Here is a 19,889-nt window from a genome sequence, read left to right on the forward strand (position 1 = left end):
CATTGACTGTAGCACTCGCACGGGCAATACACTGGACCACTGCTACTCAAACTTACGCAATGCATACAAGGCCCTCCCCTGCCCTCCCTTTGGAAAATCCGACCATGACTCCATTTTGTTCCTACCGTCCTACAGGCAGAAACTCAAACAGGATTTACCCGTGACCAGAACCATTTAACGCTGGTCTGACCAATCGGAATCCATGCTTCATGATTGTTTTGATCACGCAGACTGGGAAACGTTCCGGGAAGCCTCAGAGAATAACATTGATTTATATGCTGACTGGGTGAGTGAGTTTATAAGGAAGTGCATTGGAGATGTTGTACCAACTGTGACTATTAAAAACTAGCCTTACCAGAAACCGTGGATAGATGGTGGCATTTGCGCAAAACTGAAAGCACGAATCACCTCATTCAACCATGGAAAGATGTCTGGGAATATGGCTGAATATAAACAGTGTAGTTATTCCCTCCGCAAGGCAATCAAACAAGTAGGTATAGAAACAAAGGGGAGTCGCAATTCAAAGGCTCAGACATGAGACATATGTGGCAGGGTTTACAGGCAATTACGGACTACAAAAAGAAAACCAGCCACGTCACGACACCTACGTGTTGCTTCCAGACAAACTAAACACGTTTTGCCCGCTTTGAGAATAATATATAGTGCCACCGACACGATCCGCTACCAAGGACTGCGGGACTGTTGTCCCCAAATGCTTCAAGATGTCCACCATTGTTCCTGTACTCAAGAAGGCAAAGATAACTGAACTAAACGACTACGTAGCACTCACTTCTAAACGACTTAGTAGCACTCACTTCAATCATCATGAAGTGCTTTGAGAGACTAGTGAAGGATCATATCACCTCCACCTTACCTGCCACCATAGACCCACTTCAGTTTGCATACCGCCCCAACTGATCCACAGACGATACAATCACCATCACACTGCATACTGCCCTATCCCATCTGGACAAGAGGAATACCTATGTAAGAATGCTGTTCATTGACTACAGCTTAGCATTCAACACCATAGTACCCTCCAAGCTCATCATTAAGCTTGAGGCCATGGGTCTCAACCCCGCACTATGCAATTGAGTCCTGGACTTTCTGACGGGCCGCCCCCAGGTGGTGAAGGTAGGAAACAACATCTCCACTTCACTGATCCTCAACACGCGGGCCCCACAAGGGTGCGTGCTCAGCCCCCTCCTGTTCTCCTTGTTCACCCATGACTGCGTGGCCATGCACGCCTCCAACTCAATCATCAAGTTTGCAGATGAGACAACAGTAGTGGGCTTGATTTCCAAAACGACAAGACAGCCTACAGGGTGGAGGTGAGGTCACTCGGAGAGTGGTATCAGGAAAACAACCTCTCACTCAACGTCAACAAAACAAAGTAGATGATCTTGGACTTCAGGAGACAGCGGAGGGAGCACCCCCCTATCCACATCGACGGGACAGTAGTGGAGAAGGTGGAAAGTTTAAGTTCCTCGCCGTACACATCATGGAAAAACTGAAATCATCCACCCACACATAACCTCAGGAGGCTGAAGAAATGTGGCTTGTCACCTAAAACCCTCACAAACTTTTACAGATGCACAATTGAGAGCATCCTGTCGGGCTGTATCACTGCCTGGTACGGCAACTGCACTGTACTCAACCGCAAGGCTCTCCAGAAGGTGGTGTGGTCTGCACAACTCATCACCGGGGGTAAACTACCTGCCCTCCAGGTCACCTACAGCACCCGATGTCACAGGAAGGCCAAAAAGATCATCAAGGACAACAACAACCGGAGCCACTGCCCGTTTCCCACTGCTACCATCCAGAAGGCGAGGTCAGTACAGTTGCATCAAAGCTGGGACCGGGAGACTGAAAAACAGCGTCTTTATCAAGGTCATCAGACTGTTAAACAGCCATTACTAACACTGTGAGGCTGCTGCCTACATACAGACTCAAATCATTGGCCACTTTAATAAATGGATCACTAGTCACTTTAAATAATGTAACTTTAATAATGTTTACATATCTTACATTACTCATCTCATATGTATATACTGTATTTTATAACATCTATTGCATCTTGCCTATGCCACTTCGCAATTGCTCATCCATATATTTATATTTACATATTCCTATTCCATCCCTTTACATTTGTGTGTATAAGGTAGTTGTTGTGGAACTGTAAGCTTACTTGTTAGATATTACTGCACTGTCGGGAACTAAAAGCACAAGCATTTCGTTACACTCGCATTAGCATCTGGACGACAAGGGACTAAAACAAATCAACATCATGTCATGTGACTGCCAATAATGGCCTATTCCTATTTGGCTTCAGCAACAGAAACGCCTATCTCACGTGATCCGTTCTGAACCAGGAAGAGTGTCGTCATACACGGACATCTATACAATAGGGCAATTAGCTCATTTGCAAAGTAAAACATTTTTTTTTAGGTGAAGTGGAACTCAAATACATGCGGACATGGATGGTAAGTCGTTTTCGACTTTTGATATGACGAGGTTGTCATCTTGTTTTTAACTATGTCGCGCTAGCTAGCCGACATAAGCTAGCACAAAGCTTGGAAACCAGTCGGTGAGCTAAATCACGTTTTCAAGTTGTAATACCACAGCCACATGTACAGTGAAATGCCTTTATTAATGAATGTTATTATGTTTTACCAAATATACACGTTTTTAATAGCTAACTAAGATACCTGCTGCTATGTCAGATGTCACCAGAAACTAAGACTAGTTCAAAGAAGGAAGGTTCAGACGAGTAAATTAACATTACATGGTTATTATTGGAGAGATTATTTTGCTTAACTGTCTGTAAACCTAGATAGCTGTCTAACGTTAGCTAGTTAATTAGCTACTCCCCACTTTAATTTATTCAATGGAAGGTAGTTAGTTATCATTACGTACGTTATCGCCATGGGAGTACAGTATAGTTTACAGTGATCAGAAAGCATTGACGCCCTATACAATTCTATGATTTGGACAGAGCTCACTACCCTCACTGTCATATTGTCATTGCACAATGTTAGTGCTAAGTAAGGTACGCCCAATTCACTCGGCTGTATCTATCACCCCTCTCATCCTATTTTTTTTATTTCTTTATTTCAGACACACTCTTCCAACTGAAGGTATGTAAGAAATATGCATTATATTTGTGAAGTTTAATTAAACACATCCATACGTTATTTTTTTACACATCTGAAATGTCTACTAATACTTATCTCTTTTACAGTTTACAGCAAAACAGCTTGAGAAACTTGCCAAAAAGGCAGAGAAGGATTCAAAATCTGAGCAAGCCAAAGTTAAAAAGGTCAGTAAGAGTGTGCTTTCTGGGAGACAAATGTAGGCTAGTAAACAGTTGTGTGCAGTAAGGAGAAAATATTTTTAAGTGTGAAGGTACTGCCTGAACAGATTTTAGTTTTTTTCTGCAAAACGTTTTGCTATGTGGTGTACACTGTTCCCTACTGAACACAACCCCAGTTATGGGTATTAGTGTTGAATGGCAGGAACCGGGTTACCTGCTATTCTACTCCCTTTTCCCTGGATAAATAACTGCGAAAAATCCATCAATTATATATACCAACAAAATGGCATGAAATGGAACTGTTAAATTATATGCAATGTCTAAATCTGGTTTCTTTACTGCCTCTGCATGTTGAATCATCAATGCTTAGGGTGGGGCCAGAGCCCATCTCAGTATGGAGCGCAGTTCACAATGCATGTAAACCTATCATCTCATCATGGTGACTTTTTTTTTTCTCTTGTGACAGGTAGGCCTGCATTTTCTGCAGCATAGTCTATGCTACAGTAATATAAAGACCGAATTAGCATCTAATTTACCCATCTCCATCTGGAGTTTGGGGGTCACCATATTTTTAATTGAGAAGATCGTATTTATTGCAGCAGCAGAGTTTTTTTTTAAACAGCCTATCACTTTAATATCGTTGCTTTAAATCAGAGCACGCGCTAGCACTCTCGCAGTCTCCATTTTCATCAACTCCATTCAAATTGATATTCTTGTTCTAGATTGATATATAGCCCTATAAACTCAGCAAAAAAGGAAACATCCTCTCACTGTCAACTGCATTTATTTTCAGCAAACTTAACATGTGTAAATATTTATATGAACATAACAAGATTCAACAACAGACAAAAACTGAACAAGTTCCACAGACATGTGACTAACAGAAATTGAATAATGTGTCCCTGAACAAAAGTAAATCAGTATCTGGTGTGGCCACCAGCTGCATTAAGTACTGCAGTGCATCTCCTCATGGACTGCACCAGATTTGCCAGTTCTTGCTGTGAAATGTTACCCCGCTCTTCCACCAAGGCACCTGCAAGTTCCCAGACATTTCTGGGGGGATATGCCCTAGCCCTCACCCTCCGATCCAGCAGGTCCCAGACGTGCTCAATGGGATTGAGATCCGGCTCTTCGCTGGCCATGGCAGAACACTGACATTCCTGTCTTGCAGGAAATCATGCACAGAACGAGCAGTATGGCTGGTGGCATTGTCATGCTGGAGGGTGATGTCAGGATGAGCCTGCAGGAAGGGTAACACACTAGGGAGGAGGATGTCTTCCCTGTAATGCACAGCGTCGAGATTGCCTGTAATGACAACAAGCTCAGTCCGATGATGCTGTGACACACCGCCCCAGACCATGACAGACCCTCCACCTCCAAATTGATCCCACTCCAGAGTACAGGCCTCGGTGTAACGCTCATTCCTTCGACGATATATGCGAATCCGACCATCACCCCATGTGAGACAAAACAGCGATTTGTCAGTGAAGAGCACTTTTTGACAGTCCTGTCTGGTCCAGCGATGGTGGGTTTGTGCCCATAGGTGACGTTGTTGCTGGTGATGTCTGGTGAGGACCTGCCTTACAACAGGCCTACAAGCCCTCAGTCCAGCCTCTCTCAGCCTATTCCGGACAGTCTGGGCATCTTTCTTTTGGTGTTTTTCAGAGTCAGTAGAAAGGCCTCCTAAGTTTTCATAACTGTGACCTTAATTGCCTACCGTCTGTAAGCTGTTAGTGTCTTAACGACCATTCCACAGGTGCATGTTCATTAATTGTTCATGGTTCATTGAACAAGCATGTGAAGCAGTGTTTAAACCATTTACAATGAAGATCTGTGAAGTTATTTGGATTTTTACGAATTATCTTTGAAAGACGTGGTCCTGAAAAAGGGACGTTTATTTTTTTGCTGAGTATAGATGTCCTAGAAAAAGACATGTATAGATGTCCTAACCTAGCCTACCTCTTTCAGGTAATAAATTCAATTCAGTATTAACCTTTTATATTTAGCTACTTTAATGCGTTCCTTAGCTATTGGAGGCCCATGCAGTTAAAGCAAGCAAGGAAGGAATGATGCAACAATAGAGAGAGAAAGGGGGGGTAGGCTAATAACATTAGGGGAAATATTATGGAAGATGTATGTATGTATGCTTCAGCCACTAATTATGCAAATATGCCTCATTATATTTAAAGATCAAATGTCTAGCCTATACTTGTAACTTCATAGGCCGCATAGGCCGCATCAGCTGCACCAGAATCACATAGTTCCAGTCCATATAATAGCATACAGTAATACAGTTCACACTCAAAAATATTAGCCTACTGGAGCTAGTTTCAGTTATTTGCCCAAGAGAGCAAATAAAGTGCTTTCGGAAAGTATTCAGACCCCTTGACTTTTTCCACATTTTGTTAAGTTACAGGCTTATTCTAAAATAGATTTTTCCCTCATCAATTTAAACACAATACCCCATAATAACCAAGCAAATACTTGTATTAAAATACACTGAAATATTACATTTACATAAGTATTCAGACCCTTTACACAGTATTTTGTTGAAGCACCTTTGGCAGTGATTACAGCCTTGAGTCTTCTTGGGTATGACACTGCAAGCTTGGCACACCTGTATTTTGGGGAGTTTCTCCCATTCCTCTCTGCAGATCCTCTCAAGCTTTGTCAGGTTGAAAGGGGAGCGTTGCTGCACAGCTATTTTCAGATCTCTCCAGAGATGTTCGATCGGGTTGAAGTCCAGGCTCTGGCTGGGCCACTCAAGGACTTTCAGAGAATTGTCCCTAAGACATTCCTGCATTGTCCTGTTGGACGGTGAACCTTTGCCCCAGTCTGAGGTCCTGATCACTCTGGAGCAGGTTTTCATCAAGGATCATCAGCGCCAAGCAGGCTGTCATGTGCCTTTTTTTACTGAGGAGTAAAAAACTCTACCATAAAGGCCTGATTGGTGGAGTGCTGCAGAGATGGTTGTCTTTCTGGGAGGTTCTCCCATCTCCACAGAGGAACTCTAGAGTTCTGTCAGAGTGAGCATCGGGTTCTTGGTCACCTCCCTGACCAAGGTCCTTCTCCCCCGATTGCTCAGTTTGGCCGGGCGGCCAGCTCTAGGAAGAGTCCTGGTGATTCCAAACTTCTTCCATTTTAAGAATTATGGAGGCCACTGTGTTCTTGGGAACCTTCAATGCTGCAGAAATGGTTTTGGTACGCTTCTCCAGATCTGCCTCGACACAATCCTGTCTCGGAGCTCTACGGACAATTTCTTCAACCTATTTTTTTGCTCTGACATGCACTGTCAACTGTGGGACCTTATATAGTCAGATGTGTGCCTTTCCAAATCATGTCCAATCAATTGAATTTACCACAGGTGGACTCCAAGTTGTAAAAACATCTCAAAGATGATCAATTCAAACAGGATGCACCTGAGATCAATTTCCAGTCTCATAGCAAAATGTCTGAATAATTATGGAAATAAGGTATTTTTGTTTTATATTTCATATGTTTGCAAACATTTCTAGAAACGTGTTTTTGCTTTGTCATTATGGCTTATTGTGTGTAGGTTGATGAGGGAAAATGTATATTGAATCAAATCAGTTATTTATATAGCCCTTCGTACATCAGCTGATATCTCAAAGTGCTGTACAGAAACCCGGCCTAAAACCCCAAACAGCAAGCAATGCAGGTGTTGAAGCACGTTGGCTAGGAAAAATGTAATCAATTTTAGAATAAGGCTGTAATGTAACAAAATGTGGAAAAAGTCAAGGGGTCTGAATACTATCCAGACAGCACTGTAACGAGCTACATTTGTGGGATTTATGTTTTTCTGTTGTGCTTAATGTGCAGTAGCCTATATCCTATCATATAGGTATTGCATAACTGCGCCATAATTTGGGATTTTTTGGGCTTGGGTCATGAAATGTTTTTTTAATGTAAGGCTCATCAGGCTCAAGTAGGATCAGTGTATTGTTCATACTAGTACTCAAACGACTAGGCAGGATCCGCACTCAGTAAACCCCATAGCGTATAAACAACGTGAGGATATTGAAACAATTTGTGTCATTAAATACACTACACTGCTCGTCAAACACCAAAATCATGGGCATTAATATGGAGTTGGTCCCCTCCTTTGCTGCCACTGTATAACAGCTTTTCCTCTTCTGGGAAGGCTTTCCACTAGATGTTGGAACATTTGCTGTGGGGACTTGCTTCCATTCAGCCATGAGCATTAGTGAGGTCGGGCACTGATGTGGAGCGATTAGCCCTGGTTCGCAGTCGGCGTTCCAATTCATCCCAAAGGTGTTTGATGGGGTTGAGGTCAAGGCTCTGAAGGCCAGTCAAGTTCTTCCACACCTATCTCGACAAACCATTTCTCTATGGACCTCGCTTTGTGCATGGGGGCATTGTCATGCCGAAACAGGAACGGGCCTTCTCCAAATTGTTGGAAACACAGAATCATCTAGAATGTCATTGTATGCTGTATCTTTAATATTTTCCTTCAATGGAACTAAATGCCTAGCCTGAAACATGAAAAACAGCACCAGACAATTATTCCTCCTCCACCAAACTTTACAGTTGGCACTATGCATTCGGCAGGTAGCGTTCTCCTGACGTCCACCAAACCCAGATTTGTCCGGACTGCCAGTTGGTGACGTGTGATTCATCACTCCAGAGAACGCGTTTCCACTGCTCCAGAGTCCAATGGCGGCAGTCTTTACACCACTCCAGCCGACACTTGGCATTGCGCATGGTGATCTTAGGCTTTTGTGCGGCTGCTTGGCAATGGAAACCCATTTCCTGAAGATCCCGACAAACATTGCTGTGTTGACGTTGCCTCCAGAAGCGTTTCAGAACTGTGAGGTTCTGTGGCTACCACTTCACGGCTGAGCCATTGTTGTTCCTAGACGCTTCCACTTCACAATAACAGCACTTAGTTGACTGGGCCAGCTCTAGCAGGGCAGAAATTTGACTGACTTATAGGAAAGGTGGCGTTCCGATGATGCCACGTTGAAAGTCACTGTTCTTCAGTAAGGCCATTCTACTGCCAATGTTTGTCTATTGAGATTGCATGGCTGTATGCTCAATTTTATAGACATGTCAGCAACGTGTGGCTGAAATAGCCGAATACACTAATTTGAAGTGCTGTCCACATACTTTTGGTGATGTAGTGGAGCTCATTTTAACGTAATAATTATTAGGCATCGTGTTCTATTGGCGTTTGACTGGACAGGTCAAATAAAGAGGTGTGCTACACATTACCCAGCAGGTGGCAGTGGATGATCATGGTTCAGGCTGCCTTGGTCCATTACTGACCAAAGGATTTATGACCAGGGGCCAAAACTCTGAGTAGGAGTGCTGATTTGGGATTGATTCTAGATCAGTACTCTTACTCTAAGATGCTTGTTACACATATGGCCCCTGAACTTGTTTTCATAGTCAACTGAAGTGACTTTTGATGTTTGTTTGTCTCACCAGGCTCTTCAGTTGAAGAATGTGGACGTTGCCAGAGTGTATGCAGAGAATGCCATCCGTAAGAAGAACGAGGGCCTTAATTGGCTGCGCATGGCATCTCGAGTTGATGCTGTAGCCTCCAAGGTTCAGACTGCAGTCGCTATGAAGGCGGTGAGTCTATTCTCTCTGCCTAATAATAACAGTGTGCTATCATTCAATTGTATCTCACTCATCAATGTCATATTTATCTTGACCCCCAATCTCTACCATCTTCTATATTGTCTACTTTCATGAGCATGTACTCTGTCCTACCTTATGTGGCTCTCTGCTTATCTGATCCTGTCTTGCTTTTTTTCTCCTAGGTCACAAAGAATATGACGCAGGTCACCAAGGCACTCGACAAGGCACTGGGTTCCATGGACCTGCAGAAGGTGTCTGCTGTCATGGACAAGTTTGAGACACAGGTCCAGAACCTGGATGTTCACACCTCTGTGAGTGGCACAAGTTGTAGAAACTATTCCTCATGTGCATAACTGTTGTACTCCTAATCGATTTAAATCACTTCTTCACTCACCTCTTATTCACTTGTCACATTCTTTCCCAAGACCTCTATTTCACTAGGCCTCCTCGACTATTATACTCCTAATTAACTAACCATTGTTGTTCACTTAACCCTCTATCTCACAATGTATTACTGTACCTTTCTGGATAATCATATATATTGTGTTAATGGTGAAACAACATAAACCCACTCACTGTTCCCATCCTGTAGGTGATGGAGGACTCGATGAGCTCGGCCACCACGCTGACCACGCCCCAAGACCAGGTGGATGACCTCATCCTCCAGATAGCAGAGGAGGGTGGTCTGGAGGTGATGGACCAGCTCAGCCAGGTGCCTGCAGGTGCCACCTCACTGGGAGAGAGCTCGTCACGCTCACAGCACGAGAAGGAGGACCAGCTGTCCCGCAGGTACACTAACAATCCAGCTTTCACTGCTGCTTTAACTGGTTACTGTGTGACATTTGGCTTGTTTTCTAAAATAAGGAAATGTGATGGCGACCTAAGCTATTCTCAAATTATTTTAGACTGAAGTAGTGTAGATTCTGGCTAGATGTGTTGGAGCTTTGATAGACCCCCTTTTTAATTATGCAGGTGACATTCCATGGACTATAGAAAACACTTAAAAAAGAATGATTCAATTAATGACAGTTTATAATAAATTATTTATTTGTTTAACCCTTTCAAGCGGGGAGCTCTATTGAGACCAAGGTCTCTTTTTCAAGGGAAAACTGCATGACAAAATCAGCAGCAATTACACAAAGTTACACAGCTACTAAAATCAATGCAGGAGCATAGGAAACACAACAAAAAAACACAATTATAAGAACACCAACATTCGTCATTGAGGAGGTTCTCTATCAAAAATCTGAATGCGCCGATGTGTTCAACTGTAGGGTATTCTGAAAATTGTTCCATAAGTGAGGTGTGAAGAAATGGAAAACTGTTTTAACTAAATATGTAGTAACCGATAGACTTTCAAAGATTAGCCATCCCTGTGAGCTGGTATGGTACACTCGTGCTTCTATAGGTTGGTGACAATGTTAGATTACGTGACAGTTTTTTTCAAAAGGACTTTCTAAATTAACAGAATGGAATGTTTCGATCTATGTGACGTCATAGGCAAAGATTTTCAAATAAATAAACAATGACACTTTTTTAAAACTTTTGTTGCAGGTTGGCAGCGTTGCGGAACTGAAGATATATCTTGGGTATTTGCGAGACAGATGGAGGCTTGACAGCTGCTTGGGAACAGACAGCGGGGAGCTGTGTGACTCTATCGAACTGTTCTTATCGTGATGACCTAATGAGCCTATTGATTTCCATTCCCACTTCTATTTATATACACACTCACACTGTGTTGCTGAATATACCACCTGAGAAGGCATGGGTCTCTCCTTTGTCTCTCTGTCCATCTCTTTCTCTGTTGCACAACAATCTATTTTCCCCACCTCTGGTTTTCCCTCTCCCATATCAGTCTTTCTGTCTCTCACTCTTGTCTTCTCTCCTTCAGGGCTCCCTTAAATATTCCCCTTGGTTGGTTAGTTCTTGTGAATTTTGGTACATTGCCACTTGAGAATTTTTTTTTTGTATGTATATTTGAATGGGAGGGTTTTACAAAATATATAAATCCTATAGTGGAACGGGGTGTTTTAAAACAGACATATTCATGTATTATAAGCTTGGACCCCTGGCACTTATTGGGTGTTGTATTTCAAATGTGGGGTTGTCTTTGTTTTTATATTTAATATCTTTTGTTTTCTATTCTCTACCGGTCAGATGGAAGGAGTAAAACACAGGTTATCTTCAACACAGTGTAAAGGGGAAGCCTTCTTCTACCAAACAGACCATCAATATGAGTGCTCTGATGTATACCAACTTTTCCACAGTTTGACAACACAAAGAAAGTCAAGACACCACACACACTACTTCTTCTTAACTCCTATGAGAAATTATCCTTTGACATAATGTAACAATTTACATAATGTAAGCATTAGTTATATACTGTACAGGGAGGACAATTCTCAGTCGTTTTTTTTTTTTTAAGCAGTCAAATTAACTACTTTTTGTTTCTTTATTTCTCTTAATCTTTTGCTAAATCATACCTATTTGCTTTGAATATGTACGCCTTATTGGGATGCAGGTATTTGCGTAGGTGCTTCTCCTCAGTGCCTGAATTAAACTAGTTCTAGTGATTGATCCTATGTAGGTTATATGTCAGCATATAATAAGGATTCCCCCTTTCTGTACCCATCAAACCAGAAATGTGGCTGCTGTAGCTACAGTAAGACATTTTGGGAATCATTTTCATTTTTACAGGGGGAGGTTTATTTATACTCCAATGTATATTATCTTGTGGAAATAAAATAAAAGCCCTCTGATATCAAAATATGGCTCTACTAATATAATTTCAACACTCAGGAAAGGACAGCAGCAGATGGCAGCACAAGCAAACTGATGTACTTATTGCTTAGTTTGCAGCATTTAAATGTAACCAGGTACCATGTAACCACAACATGGGTTCAATCCATAGACTTGGGTCAACCTGTCTTATTTTGTGATTGGTAATTGCTTTAACACATATACATATTTTACTCTTTGCTCTAGTAAGCTCACATACTTCACAGTTCAAACTGTTGATAGTTCTCTGTGATGCTGTGAAATTTCACTGCCGCACATATATTTTGGTTCCTTTTCCTGGTGAACTGATGGTCCTTATATTTGCCAGATAAGATTATATAACACCAATGGAAGCTGCTGAGGGGAGGACGGCACATAATAATGGCTGGAATGGAGCAAATGGAATGGCATCAAACACACGGAGTTGATACATTTTCCACCTATTTGGCTCCAGCCATTACCACATGCCCGTCTTCCCCAGATTAAGGTGCCACCAACCTCGTGTGTGTGTATAACACGCTTGCCTACACCCATCTAGTGTAAACAGGTCACTGTGTCATGTAGATAACTTTTATGTATGTTTAGTCTTTCAGTCAGAGGCAGACAGACTAATTGTTGTATACTGTACATGCCTTAGTGCCTAACTTCAAAGAAACCTCTAATTTGTCACCATGGCCATACTGGAACAACTGTCTACAGTAGGTGTGTGTGGAATTCTACCCAAGAGCTTTTTCCGTGTGTCTTTTGTGAGTTATATCATAACAGAGCTGGGAAACAAAACACTGGGCTGCCTTGTGGCTCTTAACATCAGTCACTCTGCTAAATGTCAGGAGAGCTTTCCAGATCAGCAGGTTGTTGGCTAAAATGCTTTCACAGAAGACCTCCCCCTTTTCTTGGAACCTCTGTTTGAGTCATGAGTCAAAGTACTGTAGGCCACACTGCACAATAGATGACTGCACTCATTATTAAATTGAAAGTGGCTGCACTCACTATCTATGATAGTTTGAATAGCTGTCTCACTAAAAATACTGACTGGACTCACTTAACCTTTTACCAAGTAGGAGACACATCATGCCATAAACCCATTAATCTTATGTGCACTGGCTGTTCTGAGAGAACAGGGGTTCCCTTACATAATACAAATGTTGGTATCAAATTTCACAATTGTATTTGTTGTGTACGAATGTCCCATCAGCAATACTTGGCAGCCACCTGGAACTGGACACCATGCAGTGTGTGTTATTGGTCACTGTGCTTTGCTCAGTGAGGAAATATGCAGCGGGAAAAAGATCAAGACAATTTGATAGTGAAACGTTGTTGTTCCTGCAGTGGCCCGACAAGATTCTAAAGATAAAACAATGAAGGTTACAAAACCTCAAGATGCCTATTAAGTTCAACGTAGATTTTCAATGGAACACAGACGATGTGTTATTCTAGAGCTCACCAGACATCAAACATCTGGAACTGGAACAGACTAGCTTGAACACTTTCCACCCTTCTGCTCAACAAACATTCCAGGTGCTCTCTTACATACAGTATAGTAGGGAAAGGAAATTGTCTCATCAAGCCCCCCTTGATTATCTTATTCCCCCATTTGGCTTTCGTCAACATACTGTAACATTTCCACAGCATTTTGCAGTGGGTCCTCCCCTTTATAAAGAAGGCAATAGTAAACATGTCATCCTCCACGAATGACGCAGTGCCTTGTCAGATATTGCTTGGGTTAGTTAGATTCACATCCCTGAGCATGTGTGCCAAATTTCAACACTCTGAGTCAAAGAGATCAAGATATATAAACATGTGCTTGTTATAGCGCCACCATGTGGTCCATATGAATGTTCTTGCAGATGTTGAGTCTTGACAGTGTTTGCAACATGTGTACCAAATTTTGTTACAGTTAGAATATCCTTGTCTGATATATATGCATATATGAGTCAGACCACTCCCACGTGAATGTTTACTGGTCAATAGTGGCCATGTTGTTTTAGGTAATAGTCTGGAAAATATTGTGTTGAGAGACTGTTGTCTATAGATGCCACATATCAAGTTTCGTGCAGATCGGCCATTTGGAAGAATCTATGTACCGAACTGACTTAAGGTCAACCGAGGTGAGGGGCGTGAATTTTCAACATTTACGTTTTCAATCTATTGTTACTGATTGGCCATCATCTGGCCAATCAGTGTAATTGTGTAAATTCCGATCTCTGTGGCAAGACCCCGGTCATATAGGAAGGACTGTCATCAACAGTGTTTTCTCTATGATGCTGAGAATTCAGCCCATATAGGGAAGAAAGAACACCCCCGCTTTCAGATGTTCAAATGTGACGTTGGTGCTTATTTGGTAAGGGAACTAGAGAGTTAACGCTGGGGGCTGCTCTGATTGGATTACGGGAGGGTTTAACGAGTGAGTGAGAGGAGAAGCAGAGGAAACGATCGTGGTGACAGTTGCTATCAAGTAAAGACAGGAAAAACCGTAACGTGCAGCGAGAGTTTACCGAGGTAGACATTTTTTTGTTAGTACGTTAAAAGGAATCTTGAATCGATATAAATTTTGCTCGGAATTTAAGTACGGTTAATTTGGATGGGGCGGGTGATGTTTAAATTCCAGTAGAAAAAGAGCAAGAACACGGATGATACTAAATGGGTGCCAGAAGAAATTTAGACCTGGCTGCCTACCTAGCTATTATATCAGGGGATCTGATAAGTTTTATCGCATTTTGTAAAAGGGAAGCCGTTTAAGACGGACTGGGGAGGTCGCAGGCTGGGCAAAGGCGTGTATTTGCGGCGCCCCTCTGCCCCCTGTCCGTCAAAACAATGAGGACGCTATTTCTATTCTGTTTTCTCTTCTTGATAAAGAGAGGAACAGACTGTTCGACGGCGGTCCGGTCCCTGACAGACATCAACACGAACGTGACGGCCGACAGCAGCAGAAGGTATATACAAATCGGGGACGGGACCTCCCAGGAATTTGAGTTTCCCGAAAACACTAAGGGCGTGATTGTAATCTTCAGTCAATACCGGAGCACCGCAAGTAGGAAGGACCGCGAGAGCTGGAAGCAGACGGTCAAGGTACGCTCCCTGGACCCGGAGGTTCTTTCCATTCTGAATGTAAGCGACAGTGGGCATACTGGGCCCTTGAAGAGTTACATAATCAGCATACGGTCTGGGTGGCCAGGTCGGGCACAGCTGCTCATTCAGCTACTGGACTTGTACCAGGATTCTGGTTCGGCTGTAATTGAGGAAAGGACAGACTACTCCATCAGGGTGGCGCCTGGCAGTGATGACCCAGCCGCCCAGCTTATACAGTCGGGCGGGCTGTCCCACTTCTCTGAGAACCCTGTCCTATTTGCCTTGCTGCCACTCATCTTCATCAACAAGTGTGCTTTTGGGTGCAAGGTAGAGGTAGAGGTGCTGAGGGGTCTCCTGCGGAGGCCTGTGCCCCTCATCTTAGGGGTCGCAGGTCAGTTCCTGGTCATGCCACTGTACGCATATGGCCTGTCCAGGCTGGGCTCCCTGCCCAAGGCCCTCTCCCTGGGCCTGGTCATCACATGTTCTGCCCCAGGTGGAGGCGGAGGCTACCTCTACAGCCTGCTACTAGGTGGGGATGTCACTCTGGCCATCTCCATGACACTAGTGTCCACAGTGGTAGCTGCAGCAGCCATGCCCCTGTCCTCTGCCCTGTACGGCAGGTTACTGGGGGTCCACGCAGCCCTCCATGTGCCCTTTGTCAAGATCCTGGGCACCCTTCTTTTCATTGCCATCCCCATCTCCCTGGGCATGCTGGTGAAGCTACGTCTGCCCAAGCTGACCCGCGTGCTGCTGGCACTGATCCGTCCCTTCAGCTTCGTGCTCATCGTGGGCGGCATCTTCATGGCCTATCAGATGGGGGCGTCTATCCTGGCCAACGTGAGACCTCAGATAGTGGTTGCGGGGGTGACTGTGCCCATGTTTGGCCTGCTGCTGGGGTTTGGGATGGGGAAGCTGGCAGGGCTGGCAGTGCCACAGAGGAAGACGGTCAGTATTGAGGTGGGGGTGCAGAACAGTCTCCTGGCGCTGGCGGTTATGCAGTTGTCGTTCCGGCGGGCGGAGGCTGACTTTGCGTCCCAGGCACCCTTCATAGTGGCGCTCAGCAGCACCTCTGAGATGCTACTCATTGTCCTCTGCCATTTCGCCCATCGAAAGTTCTGTGCCCCGAGCGCTCCAACTGACACCTGATTGTTAGCAGAGTTTCTGTTCTGAACCAAACCTGTAGAGGTCCCACAGATTTGGCTACAAATCACACCGAACAAGATGAAAACAATCAATGACATTGACACTGTACATAGGATAGGGAATGGACATTTACGTTTTCTTGAAACCAAAGGCCTTTCTTTTATGCCATTTTTTATTAGATTGTACTGATAAGTACCTAATGTAAATAGGCAGAAGAGAAATACCTATGACAGGAAAGATATTTTTCTATCAGATTTCTTTTTTGTAATTGAAAGTATTGATTTGTGTCATGTTTACAAGAGGTCAACGTGTCTTAGGAATGGGAACGGTTTTTAAAACGGATGGAAAATGTGTGGTGTTTTGAAGTACTGCTACTGATTGGTTTTTTTCGGGAATCATAGGTGGTTATCTAAGAATCCATGTACTTGAATTATAAAGAGAAGACAAAAAAATAAAAGCATTCATAAAAGGAGCCTTGAGTTTGTCCAAGTCTCTGAAGACATCCGTGTTGCCTCCCACAATTTTAAAATGCTCCGGCTTGTCACTGTTGCATAGGATCTGGTATTCGAGACTAAGTTTGTCCAAGGAGGATCTTTATTTTAAAAAGGAATCTTCATACTGAGCTGTACTAAAGTAAAGATTGTGCTGCAGCACAGCTGAGCAATATAGCCAGTACTTTTGTGTCTGAGAATATTTGCTTGTCATATTTGTGGACTGATTAACATTGGTTTCTTTGTGTGTGCCAATGTGAGTACATTTGCATGTCTCTTTGCAATGTGTGTTTGTGTGAATTAAAAAGAAAAAAATGGCATTACGGATCTAGCTTTACATGTTATGTGGTTACCTTTTTCAAGAGGGTCAAGATCCAATGTTTATCAACCTTTTTACTGCTGAATTGGAGGTTCTAGTTTACAGGCAAGAAATACTTATTTTTGTGTGTGTAGTTCATAGGTCATTGTGTGAGAGCGCATGTTATGACTGAAAGGAACATGATTTTTGGTAGGTATAGGTCTTGAAATATTCGCATACAGTTAGAATCGCTGTCTATGTATCCATGTTCTGGCTAAAGCAAAGCTGATGCCTGAGGGGAGGTAGAGTGTTTTAGAAAAGGCATTTATGTAGGAGAGTGCTTTTCCTGTTCATTAAGTATTTTAATTACTGTGTTTGTGTCTGCATTTGTAATGGGAAAATAGCATTGGAGCTTGGTTTTGGCCCAAGATATGCGAGTGGGCCCTGTAGCGTAGTGCTCAACTCTATGAACTGAACCCAGTTGTTTGGTGTAAGAAGAGGCTTTGTCAATATTGACCTACTTCAACTGCTGAGCGAGGTGGATTTTATTATGCTTTCCTGTAAATGAGAAGTGATAGTTACAACAGGAAATTGAGATATGACTCAACTACCCCCAAAATGAACCTTTTTCCTGTCAATTATAGACACCTTTCCATAGCAAGGAGTGAAGTTTAATTTTGATTATTATTTATATATATATATATATATATATATATATATATATATATATATATATATATATATATATAGTCAGTTGCAGACAGTGAAAACCTGGAATATTTTTTGTGGCAAGTTCATTTAGTGTTTTTCCATTACAAAATGCACACATACTGAAACCCTTGTGATCCACTGTAAACACGGGCTATTTTGTTTTGTGATTGCAACTAACCCCTAAAACTAATGGAGTAACACACATTAAGCTGAGGGTAAAAAATACCACAGGGCTCTGTACTAAGAGCATGTTCTGGACCCTCCTGTGCAATATCATAAGCCTTGCATATCAATTACGCTCAGATGCGCAACATATCACCCATTCAATTCATATATCTGCTGTTAGACCTATTTTTAGCTAAAGGTATTTTAAGGATTTTAAGCTTTGTTTGAAAATGATGCAAATCCACACACTGAGCTACAATCATGAAATTACCAATGGGAGAGTCATCCATTTTTTCAATGCATGTCTCTTTCCCTCTCTCTTTCACTGCCACGCACCCCGTCTGTAATATAAATGAAAGGCTCTAAAGCTGCACAGCCTCACTCTCAATTGGTAATTTGACCTTTAATAACCACAGAGTTCAGACAGACCGAGACATAGGGCCTACACTATTTCACAGATACACACAATATACCCTCATTTACCTGGTATATTTATCTTCTTGGCATTACGGAGCCATGAGGTTACCATATGAGCTGTGTGGTTTGTAAAATCCGACTCAAACTGTTTGTACATTGTACGTTGACGAACTGCCTAAAGTAATAGTGTCACTTCTATTGGGGAAACATTTGAAAGTACCTGACGTGAGTGCAAGGACAGTGTCACGTCCGCTTGAGCAACAGTTCAGATCGTTTGCCCCAGGTAACTGTGTCCGCTGTACTTTACAGGTTGACAGGTGATTTCCTGACACTGTTCAAGGCAGCTGCAGTATTTAAACTTCCTATGCTGCGGTTTAGTGACACAGTAGGAAAAAACACTTAATGAGACAGATGGGATGACATTTTAATTTGTTATTTTCACCTCCCATGAGCAGGTTTCCTGCCGCAGTGCCAGGGTGTCCAGGATAACATAAGTGGAAATCCTACAAAATATTGTCATTCATGTGTGCAAGTATCTCCAGTAGGCCTATTCACTGGAACCACAAACAAGGGAAGACTGTCTGAAGGGCATCAAATTCTCTGATCTTACATTAAACCATTTGTGAACCACGACTGGTCTTATCTGGTCCATCGATGGATAGCTCATAGTCAAAGCTGTACTGCCTTCATGTCGATGTTCTAGCAGCATTGGTGTTGTTAGGATATATACATTACATTAAAGATATGCACACAGAGAAACATTCTGTTCAATGGCAACTTGTTTACTATAAACCAGCACTTCCTAAACTCGGTCCTGGGGACCCCAAGGGATGCATGTTTTGGTTTTTGCCCAAACAATACACAGCTGATTCAAATAATGAACTCATCATCAAACTTTGATTATTTGAATCAGCTGGGTAGTGTTTGGGCAAAACCCAAAACGTGCACCCCTTGGGGTCCCAAGGACCAAGATTGGCAAACCCTGCAAGCAATGTGTCTGCTTAGAGTAATGCACTAAAGTACCTCTCGTTATTGTTGTTGCAGAAACTCATCATCCCAGAGACAGTGTAGCTCTAATTGGACTAGTTGGTGCCATTTACCTTCAATGGATCGATTATGTGCATAAACACCTGGGCCCCAGATCTGCCAGTCGGCAAGAGAGAGACTGAGACAGTGAAATGTTAGCCTTGCCAACCCTGATATACATTGATCTGTTTTTCCCCTGTTTTGTCTGAGGATATTGATCTTTAGATGGTCATTAGTAATGCCTCTGTTTTTTATAATTTTTTATTTAACCTTTATTTAACTAGGAAAGTCAGTTAAGAACAAATTCTTATTTACAATGATGGCCTACCAAAAGGCAAAAGGCCTCCTGTGGTGACGGGGGCTGGGATTAAAAATCAATAAAATATAAATATAGGACAAAACACACATCATGACAAGAGAGACAACACAACACTACATAAAGACAGACATAAGACAACATAGCAAGTCAGCAACACATGACAACCCAGCATGGTAGCAACACAACATAACAACAACATGGTAGCAGCACAAAACATGGTACAAACATTATTGGGCACATTACTGTTCATTGTGTTATTTCATTAAAAATAATTGTATTTTAGTTTGATTTCTTAAAATAGCTTATCCCTAAATATCAGTTATTGCTAGAGGGATTACTGACAGGGTCAACTATTATTTACTAAATTGGATAGCTGAATCCAGATGGTCTATAATCAATCTTTCCACTATCTTAAATGTAGATGCCAACTATATTAGTCAATCATTTAAAAAATAAATAATTTAAGATGATAAAAAAGCTAAGTTTTTAGCCTTGAACAAAGCTTTAAATTCAGGGGTTGTTTATGATTGGCCT

The 19,889-nt window shown here is 42.4% G+C and overlaps 2 protein-coding genes across 3 annotated transcripts; both read left to right on the forward strand.

Moving 5' to 3' along the window:
• The first annotated feature begins 2,314 nt into the window (after positions 1 to 2,314).
• Positions 2,315 to 11,705, forward strand: LOC110494278 (charged multivesicular body protein 1a). Its single transcript, XM_021569225.3, has 7 exons — positions 2,315 to 2,483; positions 3,118 to 3,137; positions 3,242 to 3,319; positions 8,783 to 8,929; positions 9,121 to 9,249; positions 9,531 to 9,727; positions 10,493 to 11,705. Exons 1-7 carry the CDS (start codon positions 2,477 to 2,479, stop codon positions 10,512 to 10,514), a joined length of 600 nt encoding a protein of 199 aa, XP_021424900.1. The 5' UTR covers positions 2,315 to 2,476; the 3' UTR covers positions 10,515 to 11,705.
• A 2,238-nt stretch (positions 11,706 to 13,943) lies between these two features.
• Positions 13,944 to 16,400, forward strand: LOC110494286 (P3 protein). 2 transcript variants are annotated; one of them, XM_090205595.1, is made up of 2 exons: positions 13,944 to 14,215; positions 14,573 to 16,400. In XM_090205595.1, exon 2 carries the CDS (start codon positions 15,191 to 15,193, stop codon positions 15,929 to 15,931), a length of 741 nt encoding a protein of 246 aa, XP_090061721.1. In that variant the 5' UTR covers positions 13,944 to 14,215; positions 14,573 to 15,190; the 3' UTR covers positions 15,932 to 16,400. The 2 variants fall into 2 exon arrangements, with proteins under 2 accessions (XP_090061721.1, XP_021424908.2); XM_021569233.3 differs by having other exon boundaries at positions 14,089 to 16,400.
• The last annotated feature ends 3,489 nt before the right edge of the window (positions 16,401 to 19,889 follow it).

This window comes from Oncorhynchus mykiss, chromosome 2 (assembly GCF_057628025.1).
Source record: "Oncorhynchus mykiss isolate SJ-2025 chromosome 2, ASM5762802v1, whole genome shotgun sequence".
Taxonomy (NCBI): Eukaryota; Metazoa; Chordata; class Actinopteri; order Salmoniformes; family Salmonidae; genus Oncorhynchus; species Oncorhynchus mykiss.